At 35.2% G+C, this 13,804-nt stretch overlaps 1 protein-coding gene across 1 annotated transcript in view; it reads left to right on the forward strand.

Annotated features, from left to right (window-relative positions):
- LOC114134862 (potassium voltage-gated channel subfamily D member 3-like) overlaps positions 1 to 7,664 on the forward strand; it is an 83,928-nt gene extending 76,264 nt beyond the window's left edge. Inside the window, exons 5-7 of the mRNA XM_028001712.1 lie at positions 4,051 to 4,143; positions 5,620 to 5,879; positions 6,959 to 7,664. Of these exons, the coding sequence (XP_027857513.1) occupies positions 4,051 to 4,143; positions 5,620 to 5,879; positions 6,959 to 7,196 (591 nt within the window). The 3' untranslated portion in view covers positions 7,197 to 7,664. The remainder of the gene's footprint in view (positions 1 to 4,050; positions 4,144 to 5,619; positions 5,880 to 6,958) is intronic.
- Positions 7,665 to 13,804: the final 6,140 nt, after the last annotated feature.

Raw genomic sequence — 13,804 nt, forward strand, 5'->3', positions numbered from 1 at the left:
TTGAGATTGGGGCTGAGGTTCACTGTAAAGTAGGACACCAACCCTGAACATACATTGATACAGGTTAGATCAAAAAATATTAATAGTTTGAATGGCCCAGTCAAAGCTCTGACATAAAACCAATTGGAAACCTGTAGCAAGATTTGAAACTGTTGTTCAAAGTTGTTCTCTATCCAACCTGACTGAGAAGATGTTCAGCTGTAATCACAGCAGACGGTGATTTGGAAGAACCGTCCAAATCACCTTCTGATTTGGACATGAATACATGTACAGGTTGTACCCCGCCTCTTAACCATGCAAGGACAAACAGGTACTGAATTGGCAGGGAAAAGCAGAATGAAGTGGTCAAAATAGTTACTGTACATGATGTTGTTTATTTATTTTGGTCACTTTTAACTTTTCCATACACGAGTACAAAAAGAAAAAATTTGCAATGTTGAAAAAACAAACAAAAAAAACCCACAGAAAATGGAGAAAAAAAATAAATAAATAAAAAAAGATACAACTAATACAGAAAAATAAACAATATTTAAATTCCTGTGAATGGCAAGATCACCAAAGTGTGACTGAAAAAAGTGTAGAAAGAAGTATAATTTTATTATATCTTCACTTTGTTATACATGCAGCATCATGAAAGTCAAAACAGCTGAATCTTTCCTGTACATTTTTTGAAAATACAAAGGAATTTCTGCAGAGTTTGTAAACAAACTGATACAAGAAAATATACAATCACAATCAAACCTTATTATATATGTTTAGCAATTTATTTTTATACATTTTTTATTTATAAGGAATGAAAAACAAAGTTTTAACTTCTCACTACAATTATTCCACACATAAATCCCTCTAACTGAAGTTTTGTAATTTTTGTCCTGATCTTTAGTTTTTAAACAAACCCAGTTTGTTTCTTTAAATTCAAATCACTTCTGTATACACTTTTGAAGGAGTTTAATGACAGTAAAGAAGTTCTGAAAGTTTTTAAGCTGTCAAACTATTTCTTCCATATGCTTTTAAATGCATCGGTATCCACCTGCACATATCAGGCAACCTGTTTTTTGGTACAGCAGATGTTCATCCCTGCTCCTTTCCACTTTCCATTCTTAGCTTTAAAAAAAACTCACAACCACCATGAAAAAAAAAATGTGTTTGGTAATGCATGAGCAAATTGCCCATATCCTTCCCATCCAGTGCATCACTCCTGCTTTCAGTGACATACTCTGTGATTTGCAGATGGCCACCAAAATCCATTTGGATCTAATCGAGTCCAGTGTGAAAGCTCCTGGGTGTCTGGAAGTGGTTGGAATTATCATATAAATGCCATCTGTGAGTGCTGAGCAAACCAGCCCATCCCTCTGTGTGGGTCTGTGATGTGGCTGCCAGCGTCCTGGTGCATCAAATTACAGTGGTGTCACCGCTGACAGTCAGTCAGTGGCGCTTCATGGGTCTGGGGTAAAAGTGAGGGTGGAATATATGACAAAATGACTGGTTCTCTCACAGCTTATAGTTAGATTAGAAGTTCACAGCAGGTCTGTTCGCATTCGGGTAATTTCATACTTTGACAGCCGTTTATTGGTTACACAAATCAGGAGCTCGTTTTCACAGAGGGGGATTTATCGATTATGCTGTCAGGCTGGATGATGACCTCTCTAGGAGGCCATTACAGCTTCATCCATTTGAATGCTGATACCATAATATTTGCTTTTCATATCGAAGTGACACAGTTGCCTTTGTGTTCACATTTTGAGCCTGGCTGCTGATGGATCAAATGCTACAGGCATGTTTGTTTCGGAGCTAGTTCAAATGGCTCTGTTCATTATGATGGATGTTTTTTTTTTTGTTTGTTTTGGAAGCAGGCAGATCATTGTGATGTTTCAGGGAAGCAAAGAGGAGTAGTGATTAGATACTTTAAGAGCTGCAATCATTTTGCTGATCTAATGTTAACCAAACATGTTCCCTGTTTGTCTCAATTAGAGATGAAAGCAGAAACTCCTTTTTGGTGAAACTCCTTTGTTTATTCATCTCTTTACTTTACTAATTCTTAAAGTTACCTCTGAATTATGAAAGGTAGTGCCCATTTAAAAAAATTTTAAGTGTGTAATTTTGACCAGTTTAAGACAGTTATCCTATTTCGGGCAACTGTTGACCAGAGTCAAAAGTTTGTTGAACCACCTTTTTCTGCAATCTTATCTTCATTTTCATCTCTGCCAGTTTTGTATACGTAGAGACTAACATTTTATCTCCATAGATCTTTGCAAATTAGCCTAAATTCAGCTTTAATATGTATGTACTCTTGAAATACAAATCTTTGTTGAAGCCCTCTTTATTTACAATTCTTTGGACCAACTATTATCTGTCCTTAAGACCCAATGCAACAACGTTGCAGAAGCAAATATGGAATCACTTTAAGCTTTTTATTACTCTTTTTTGTTGTTTTTATGGTATATATTGTACTTTGAAAGATAATCTTAAACCCTCAGGGCAACTAAGCGCATCACCTTGTGGTTGAGTTAGTTAGCAAAGGTTTACCATAAATGGGAAAAAACAGTCACTTATCCAGTTACTGTGTATTAAATTAAATTCATGAATTTTCACAATTGTATAAATAATGCAAAAAGATGGCCAATTTTATAAAATATTTAATCAAATTTAATTAGATATTTGTTTGTTTGTTTGTCTCCTGCAGCAAGCTATAGCTGATTATTCAATGCTCAGATGCCTGTTAGTTAAAGAGTTGAGAATAACTTGGTTTGTCCTTTGTAACACACACACACGCAAGCACACGCCCACATAAACAAACAAATACAGGAAGATGAAAAGCTTTATTATTCGTTGTCAGCAGGTTGTAAACAGTTAATGAAAGTACCATGAATGACATTTCTTCTGTGAAGCTAGTTTTGTGTTTACTTTTTTGGATTCTTCTTTTTCAGAAAGAAAATTATTTTCCCTTCAGCCATCATTTGGGACTTTATTTGAAGTTATATTTTTACTCCTGTTCAACAAGAACAAGGATGATAAACAAACAGTTGATAGATAGGATGATCACCGCTTGGTTAACTTGACTGCCAAACTGAACAGATCATAAAAATAAAATAAACCTGTACTTCACCAGCATTCACAGTGGGACTTTTGAGCAGATGCGGCACTCAGTCCAGCACAAATAGTTTCCATTCTAGTTAAATAAAATGAAAACAGTAGACAGTGGAAATCCAAACAGTTTCCAGCAAAAGGTATTATCCTTTTCCCATGATCTGGATTATATTGCAGATGGAGAGCCTAACTTTAAACCTTTGTGTTTAGAGGACAGCGCCACAAATCATCATTTGATCAGAAATAGTTTTGTTCTGCAGCCCACATCACTGTATTGTTCATGTTCCTGGAATGTGAGTAAGAGTCCTTGGACTGCAAAGCCTCCTACCCAAATCCTCCTGAGTAACAATGCAAGCTGCAAGGAGATAATTAATTTATTTTCTCTTTTCATTTTTTGCCAAATCTAATTACTTTGAGGCTAAGCTTTATTAGAGATGCTGACTCAAAAACAAGTGCTGTTTGGAGAAATTTCCATCAGCCGTTCCAACAGTTATTTTCCTCTCTTTTAGATATCAATAACTATTCAGCTGAATGCAACATCTAATAACACTCAGTGGGAACATCAATAATTTAGTGAGAAAGCTCTCAATAACACGTTTTTAGAATTAATGCCTTTTGTTCAACAAAATAAAAGTGGAAATTGTTTTGATGGGTTTTTTTAAAGTAACTGGACCACGGGAAGCACAGTGTTAAGTATTAAAAAATACTAAAAAAAAAGTAATATTTATGGCAAAGCATCAATTCCTATCAAGCAGAAAAGTAATTATTTACATCAGCACAGTTATTGCTCATTATTTTAAAAAAAAGTTAAACAGATTAAAGGAATCAAAGAAAGCATAATTTTCCTTTCTACATATTTTTGATTAAGTAATTATTAAAACCTCTTCTTAGGAACATTATCCAGACTGTGGCATATTATTTGACTCATTTTGATAAGATAACTGTCTGTGTGTTGTTACTCAGGGTTCGGAAGAAGATGAGCAGAAGCTGATAAAATCCATCTCCCTGTTAAAGAGCCAACACCACCACCTGCTGCGCTGTCTGGAGAAAACTACAGTGAGAATGCCTCTCTGTTTTACTTTAAACACTCACTCAAGTGTTTATTCACACCTTGTTCAGTAACAGGTTGTTAAATAATTAAGCTGGAAGTACATATTTATTTTAAAAAAATAGAAGGCATACAGTTCAGCTGCACAGCAGACTTTTCTCGCTGTGACAGTCGATGAACAGTTTTTGTTCATGTAATGGTACCTTGTTGGAAGTGTTGACATTGACGCTGGGAGCGTTGATCTAAAAAAAAGACTTCAGGGAGTTTTGCTTCTGTTAGATACGTCTATCACTTTGACAGTACAGTTAACCCACTCACTGAGTCTGAGTGTCGAAGTCAGTCAGAAGCAGAAAAGAAAGTGCTGGCAGAAATACTGCCAAACTTCTAAATTTTTACGTCAGTTTGACAGTGAACATGTGACACAGCGAGGTTGTCGGAAAAGAAAAAGTGGTAGGAACTTATGCTGTGCAGCGAGAAATGTGTGTAATATGCATGTTATCAGTGGTTACTGGGGGAAAATAATAGAAAACCAACAAAGCTTTTTAATTCAGGATTTCTTTAGCTGGGGAAGCCACATAAGATGTACGCCAATTTACCTATTGTGATAGCAGAGGTAGTCTGGAGTCCTCCCTTAATTAAATCTGGAGAGTAAATGACAGAAACGAACTGGAAGAGGCCACAGGTCTCTTATACTAAAATTCAGCATCTGTCAGGTAGTAGTTGCTATCTTTATTACTTTTACAAACCACATTTTAAAACATTAAACAATGACGTAAAAAAATATTTTCCCCTTTAGAAATTTGTTCTGTTTTTGCCATTTTAATGCTTCACATCATTAAGCACATTCTGATATCCAACAACTGCCCATGTAAATAGAAAATGCAGTGCTGAATTTACAATTTTTCTTATTAACATAAATAGTTTCCCCAAACCAGCCTAGAGTGAATATAATGCCACTCGTTAAATAATGAATTAGATATCATTAATGTGATTAACCACATTTTTGTGATGTCAGCTTAATTTTCCATAACCTATAGACTTGTCATAATCGAAGGAATCATTAATGATGTTCTCTAGCAAAAAATTCTAAGAGAGAATATAAGGCCATAGCCAGAAAGTCACATTCTGGATGAAAGCCACAAGATGATTGTGGAGCAGCCTATTCAAAGTCCAGATAAAAAATCTCATAGATACTTTGGCCTAAGTTGAAATTTGCTGTTCATGCTCAAAGTGTAGCTGAATTAAAACAATTCTGCAGCCATTATCCAGTGCAAAGGATTGCAGGTGACCAAGAGTGACACAAACAAAAACAGAAGAAATCTGTAAGGGGGCAAACACTTTTTACACTTTATGTCAAACAGCCAAAATAATAAGCTAAAAATATTTTAGAGGAGAGTCATTCTAAAAGTTTCCCTTTGAAAATAAACTACATATAACATTGTGCTCTGTTTTGTTTTTTTCTGGAACCGTTGTGTCTTTTTCAGGCCCATGAGTTTGTGGATGAGCAGGTGTACGAGCAGAACTGTTTGGAAACAGCATTGCAGACCTATCCATCACACAGTTCCTCAATAGCCAGCCACGACAGTCCTGCGGTAACCTGCTGCGGCGCTAGTGGAAAGAAAAATACTCCACTGCCCAATGCCAACCTGCCCCTTGCAAACCCAGTCCCATCACACCGGGGCCCCCTGCAGGAGCTCAGCGCTCTTCACATACAGAGCGCTGACCCACTATCACACACAAGCAGGTGAAATTGAGCAGAAAAAGCTTGAAAGTGTCAGCAGGGTTTTAGGTCTGAGGATGTTGAGTCAACTGTGTCACTTGTGGTAACTGGCCATGAAGACCTCACTTTCATAAATTTGAGGTTGATTTTTTTAATTCACTCCATTAATTTTATGCAACAACATTAATTGTTGTTGCGTAACAATGTTGTTAATGTTATTAACATTAAGTGTTAATTAACATTAACACTAACAAATTATTGGAAAGTTGCATAGATAATACATATTGCAAAGAGATGCTAAATTGAGAACATTAGTAAGAGACTTTTTAAATATTTGAAAATCTGTAATTTATTAATGTTGGAGTTGTGACAGAACTTATGTGTCAGTGTTAACATTTATTTGTGCCTTTAATTTTATAGAATAGGTTTAGAGTGCCATTAATTTTATAAACAGGTTTTATATTGAACATAAATGCATATCTGGGTAGGTGAAAGAATGAATATTAGGTCTTCAATCCAAAAAGATAAGCGAAGGGTTGTAATTGCAAGACAACCCACTAGGGGACACTGTTTAGCTGCTTATAATGCAACCTTAATTAATGTTGATTCTAAAGCATCTGGAAACAACAGCACCTTGAAAATAGGAAAATAGAAAATACGACGTTCTCCTAATATGAGAGGCGGGATTTGCTTAAAAATATATATTATTTAACCTTCATGTTACCAGTATAAAACCTCATTGGGATTAAAAATGTATTTTTCAACAAAAAAGAGATTTTACGTGAAGCAGCAATAAATACGACACAAAAGGTTATACACATAAAAGAATTGACAGGCTATGAAAGACAAATAAACATCTTTGAATCCACCTCAAGAACTTTAAGTTTGGATGGAAAAAACACTTGATGAGATAAATTCAACAAGCAGTTGAAAATTTTACATATATATTATATGACTATCTATACCAAGTTTATGTGAGTTTTTAGGGGTTTTTTTTATTTATCAAACACATTACATTTAAAGTTCAATAAAAATTAAAACTTTAACTCTAACTGAACACTGCAACAGTCACTCATGGTCTCTTTTTCTTTCTTCTCTAAAAGCCGCTCAAACCTCAATCTGAGAACTGATGAGAGCAAAAGGATCAACTGCAAAAGCGGCCGCATCACCACGGCCATCATCAGCCTCCCTACGCCTCCCGCTTTGGCCCCTGACGCCGACGGCCTCCACGGGCCGCCGCAGAGAAGGCCGCCGCCACCTCTGGGTCACCCGGCGGCTCCCAGCATCCAGACCACAACAAGCTCTGCTGGTACCAACATCGTCAAAGTCTCAGCTTTGTGATTCCCAGCCAGGCTGATGTCACTCAGCAGGAGGCAGAGAAGGGACAGAGGAGGTAACACAACAGCTGTTGTTGAATGCACTGTGTCCCCTGCTCACAGGGACGGTGATCAAAGAGCTGTGCTCCAGAACTGAGGAGAAATCACTCGTGGACTTTAGAAATTTGAACTGAGAATGTCACACTTGTCATTTTGTGTATGTACTGTAGATACGGAGAGACTTGCTGCATTTCTAATAGTTTCTTAAATCAGATGTCTTACTGGTAAAAAAAAAAAAAAAAGAAGAACAAAAGATGTGCAGTTAGAGCCTCAACACAGGCTGACACAAGCTAAGTTTAAAATGAAATCATCACAATGATATTTGCTGACTTTAAATATTAAAGACAGATAAAGATGTTGATTGTGTTTATTGTAATTTTATTGCTCTTGTTTGTGCTTTGTGTTGTTGTGTTAAAGTACTTTTGGCCTCAAAGATGTATTAGAAGTTTTCTTTATTCTTTCAATTCACATTCCCCATGGCTGCTGACTGTTTTCGTTGCCTTGGATTGAACTCTAAATTTTTCAAACTCAAGGGAATGTCTAAGAAAGTCTTACAGTATCCATTGATGGGGAAAAACTGTTCATTTTTCATTTTAAACTAATTTTACAAAGATAATGGGAGTAAATATGAAAAGCAATTGCCACCTTGGCAGCAACAACTGCTATTAAGCTTTGAGTCTTTTACATCGCTGTGGAGAAGCTTCAACCTGTTGTTCATTTAAGAAATATTTTAATTTAACTACACTGGAGCATCTCAATTGGATTTAAGTTTGGATTTTGACTAGGACACACAAAAGCTTTTTTTGTTGGGGTTTTTTTTTAAAATACAGCTCTAGAGTGAGACTGAGCTTAAGGCTGGATAATTTTCTGAAAGAAAATATTTTTTTTACATCCATTACGGCAAGTCAGTGAGGTCTTGAAGTGGCACAGAAGAAGCTGAAGAAATCCATAAAAGGGACAACACCTTTCCTCAACAGCATAGCTCTTTTTAATGAAAGTTTTATATATTTTTAAGAAAAGGTTTGAGGTGGATACTGGGCACAAACATTTTAAAGTTTTATATTGCTGTGGTTGCAATTAGTCATTCAAGTAAACACTGCAGTTATAAAATAACTAATGGTGTATGAAGTTTTGAGAGAGAACCACATGTTTATGTGGTTTATACCCTTACAATATCATTTTAACAAATATTTCAAATTCAGATTACAGATCTATTAATATCATCCAACTTAAATAATAAAAAAAAACAATTTCTAAAACTTTTAAAAGGAAATTATGGACATTAAAAGGTTCATTATTACTTCTGTAGGATTTTTTTTCAGCACCTTACAACAAGCAGGTTTATATCATAAACAGACAAGAACATCCACCAGAAACATTCAGCCTCTTTATTATTTCACTTTTGCAGTGACACAAAGGATGCATTTTGTGACTTCAGCATTTCTTTTGTTACATGTTTCTCTAATGTGCTAAAAACTTGAGAAGCTGTTAAGTTTTAAGACTATACACAGAGTAGCTGTTCAGTTCTCTCTCTCTCATGCTGGATATCTAATTCTGGTCAAAGTCATGACTATTAATGAAGTATTCTTGACTAATTAGTGCTTAGATTTTATTTCACATTGATGTTTTTTTTGCTATCGAGCCATTTACATTCTGGGCTTTGTGCTCCATCATGCTTTAGAATGCAGAGATCACCAAAATGTGCCTGGGCTGCTGGAGAAATTAGTCATGGAGGACATTTTAATAATATTCTTTATTCATGATAGTACTTTCAGGAGGTTTGGAAGAAAGTCCACTTCCCTGGGTGGCAAGCGCCCACACGAATGGATCGTCAAGATGCTTCCATGTCGGCACAATACAGTAATTGTCTTGACTCTCATTGAGCTTACAAGTTTCCCAAATAATTTGTAGCAGTAGTAGGTACTACTGTGTAAAGATCCACTTACCCACACTTGCTGATGGTATTTGAGGAGCTCTTCGCTGGTGGCAGCATATTTTCATAGCACACCTCCAAAGAGGAGATGGTTCTGGTGCTTTTGGACACTCATGAATGTCCTGAAGTCTTCTTGATTACTAGTGCACTTCTCACACTACAGTTTCAGAAAATATTTCTTTCAATTTATTTCAACTACATGTAGCAATATTTTAAGGCAGAGGAATGAAGGAACATGCTATTTGTTGGAGGTAACAATTGGTAACACAATAAGACAATGGTTTCAATCACTCATCTTCCCCTCTTCTGTCGCAATCATGCTATTGATTAGACTGATCAGAGAATTACAGGTCTGTCATAAGTTTACGCATGCTCACAAGATGACTGTTCATCACAAACGCTGAACATTTGTGTCACTGCAAGAACCTTTTGCCATGCAAAACTATAACATAAATGTTTATGTTAAAGCCCAATGTGTTATTTTCTGGTTTAGGTTAGGATTTTTTTCCTTCTATAGCATCTGAACAGCTAAAAGATTGAACTTGAAATCTTACAGAAGAATGAACAACTAGGAAAGAGGAGACTCAAGTTAAAATTCACTCCTTGCCTTCACTTCGTTTTTCTTTAATTTCAACTTGTTAATAAGAAATTCTCCAAGTGCAGCAGATTAAAGATATCAATGCTGGTTATGCTGCAAAAAGCCAATAAATAACTCTGGAGGATTGAGAATTTGTTTTAACAATATGAAACATATAAAGAGACTGATTTATAATCCGAAGGATGAAAGCATAGAAGTATTACAACACAGGAAGAAAATGACTGAAAACTCCTGGATTGTTCCATATCAACATGCTGCATAATGATGATCATTTGAGCTGTTGTATAAACTAATTTGTGAATATTTGCCAATTGTGATGCAGTTATTTGTTTCAAAAAGTGTGTTAATTCACCTTCAAGTTTGCTTGGTTTGCAGTAGAAAATGCTGCTTGAATTATTTAATGTATTGAATCAATCATGACGTAAAAGTGTTTTTGCAGTGTTGGTGTAGTTTATGTTAATTTTCTGCGTTCCGCCGCATCATAGATAAAATTTGTGCCAAAATTGACCACTTTTCTATCTTCTGTAAAAAAGAAAAAAACAAAGCAAAGTTCGTCTGCCACTTTGAACAATATTAAAAGTCCTTTAAATATGTTTTTTCTTGACATTGTTAATGTTTAAAATATTAAGTGTCAGTTGAGTCATGACATTTATAAACAATCACAACTGGAACAAAATCTTCATATTAAGGCTTTTTGTAACATCTTGCATCACTTTCAACAGTTTAAGGGGAAAGTGCCGTCCTCATGTTAAAGTGACTAATATTATTCATCCTTCTCTGATAGATTAACCTTTAAACACATCATTTGGTCACTTTTTAAAAGTCTTGGCACTCCTGTTTGTGTTTTTCTCATAATTTTTCCTTTCAAACTTAACTTTTCTGTCCTTTTGGTGTGTATACAAAATTGTGTCTGTTTGTTTGTTTGTTTGTTTGTTTGTTATAACAGCTTTGAAGTGCCAGAGAAAAATTAAAATCTGTCACAGAAATCAAACCTCGATTTTCTTCGCCTGTCACATTCTTTCAGCAATTCACAGAGCTTGATATAGTGGAATTATATTTTTTCACTGTCATTTATGATTGAAGTTGATAATCCTACCCAAATAAAAACTTTACTTGTGTTCTGACTTTGATGAGTGCAAAAAATAAATCCAGCTTATCTATTCTAGAAGAGATCCTGTTCAAATTTATTTATCGTCAGCTCTATCAACATGCAACATGTAAAATAAACAGGATAGGGGGGAAAAATTACTTTCACTTTTACTACAACTGCTGATCGTGATAATTTCTTTTTGTTTAATTTTATTTTTTAAATGTAGGTTTGAAGAGGGAGAACTCCTGCTATATCTGGTGACTGGATAAATTGTTTATGTCGTCCTTAAAATCAAATGAAAAAATCTCAATTTATTCAAGTTCATTACCTGTCACAAACAAAGCTGGATGAGGACTTTAGTTTATTGTAAAGCTTTTTACACATCCTTACCAGAGGTGAAAATTAAGGATGACTAACACTCTCCGGAAACAGAGCAGATGAACTTACAAACAGAAGAAAACTGTAACTGCAGTAACTCATACCTGGTGATATGATGCACCAGGTGCGAGGCACGTTATGTTTCTGAAACTCTTTCATGTGTTGAACCAGGTGTATTGACTATGCACTCTCTCCACCACATGTGTGACTCCAATGATCTCTTTGCAGCCTAAACCCTGTTATTAGTGGCTGTCTGGCAGACATCATCACACGCAGGAGGAGATGACTCAAACACAGAGTTAGGTCAGCTAAGAGGCAAACACGCACATGACAGGCTGCTTTAAACAAATCAGTTTTATTACTAAGGAGAAGCAGCTCAAGGAGCACGTCAGATAGAGAAAACATGGTGTTCTGTTTTAGTCATTTGCTGTATAATCTGTCATTATGTACACATAATGTAAAAATAAGTTTGATAACCGGAAAAAAAAATGTGGAATGTAATTTGTTTTGATCTTTATGTGTTTCATGTTGAATAGTCTAAATATGTTTGCTTTATGATTTAACTGTTCTGTCTCAAGTTATATTAGAATTTATTCAAGATAAAATTATAAAACCATTTGTTTACCAGCAAACATCTGTCCTTTGACATAATTGTTGGAAAATTACATTTCTGTAAGGGTTATAAGAGGGATGGACATGTAACCAGCTTTAGTTTTAAAGATTGGACTTAAAAGTAAGTAAGTTTACGCTAAAAACTGGAACAGTTTGCTTATTGTTAGCTCTGTAGTGAGTAAAATAAACCTTTAGATGGCAGCACAGTAACAGCTTTGGTAGAAAGAACCATTCATATTGTTGACATTGATACTGTTAACTGATTGGAGTTAACAACTTATACCTGATTCCACAGAATCAAATCTGAAAACTTTGCAATTTATATTTCAAATTCAGAAGAGTATATAACAAGGCAATAATCAATCAGAAGGAATTCTGGAAATTAGTAATAAAAAATAAAAGAGTTGCATAGATCTTTTTCAAAACATTACCAGACAAACTTTATTTTCTTTAAACTTAAATTATGTATTACACAAATAATCGCAATTACAAACCCTCTCACTACAATGTGGTAGGCCTTTATGTGGGAAACATCTCTAAAGAAGCCAGTCAGCCCTCAAAGCTAAAAGATCTCAAACTTTTCTCTGTCTGATCTGTGAGCTCTATACTGTAGTGTGGTTTTGTTCCTGGTAAGATAAATCAATCATAACAAATCAAATTTACAGTGCTTTAAAGGTAAAATGTACACTTTTGTTTTTCTTTTACATAGCAATTGGTGAATTATGTGGTAATGGAATAAGAACAAAAGGCCTGTCAGTTTGTCCGTTCTGTTGTGCATTTCTACCTGTGTTTTCACCTGTCAGACATTATGTCATTACAGTATTTCATACTCATGTCCAAAGTATGATCATACGTCATCATGTCCATAGAGGATATACAGTATATATATATATATATATATATATATATATATATATATATATAGTTTTGTTTTTTTTACAAAACTTTTTCTATTATCTAACTCTGTTTCTTTACATCATTTTTTTGAATAATTAAATCAGGAATCACTTATGACGAATCTCAAAATTAACTTCTCAAACTGATCAGTTTGTCAGCATGGAGTGATTTACTTTTGCTAAATGCATTATACTCAGAGCTGATACCAATCACATTAATAGTGAAGAAACCAGTAACTACAGGTTTTAAATTTCTTTTTTAGTTTTGTTAGGTAGGGTAGGTGTACAAAGGTATAATGACTTAAAAATCCAGACTCTCCTCCAACAGTCTGGTTCCACTGTAAAGTATAATTAAACTTTGACGATTCTTAATCCAGTTTTGGCCTGAACACAAAAATCTTACTCTGAATGAGTCACAATAAGGATTATAAAGTAATCTCAAGTCAGACAGTTGCTGCTGCTGCTCACTCTGTCCCGGTATCAACGCTGAGCGATCTGAAAGCATGTTTCCTTATCCAGGGCGGTGGACACGCTGACAGCTGGGAGGAAGTGAAGGGGAAAGATCCTGGACAAGAAACAGCTGCAGGTTGGGGTCTCAGTTAGGCTGAATCTACTCTGTGAATCACAGTGAAACTTGTCTGAAGAGACAACGCTGAGATGTGTCACCATCTCAGCGTTGACTTAAAACTGAGGTCAGGCTTGGTGTTTTCTTTAACACCTTCAGCGTTTATTTTTGAAGGGGATGAACTTTTAATACCAGTCTGCAAATGGGAGAAAAGACCTTTGATAAACAAGAAATTAAAAATACTTCCGTTTTCTGTGTCATTCAACTGACAGACATTGAATGTTTGATTACCTGAGGGTCATTATAGTTCAAGACCTTTGCTTAAATAAACACTTATTCAATTTTGTTTCATCAACAGTTTATTTTTGACCCTTTAGCTCAGGGGAAAAGGGAAACTAGTAGTTTAGAAGAAAATTGTTATCTGAAATATGCTGTAAACATTGTTCACATCTTTCTCTTGTAATAGTTCCTGAAGGAATTGGGTTCAAAGTTAGAATAAAT

This window comes from Xiphophorus couchianus, chromosome 20 (assembly GCF_001444195.1).
Source record: "Xiphophorus couchianus chromosome 20, X_couchianus-1.0, whole genome shotgun sequence".
Lineage (NCBI taxonomy): Eukaryota > Metazoa > Chordata > Actinopteri > Cyprinodontiformes > Poeciliidae > Xiphophorus > Xiphophorus couchianus.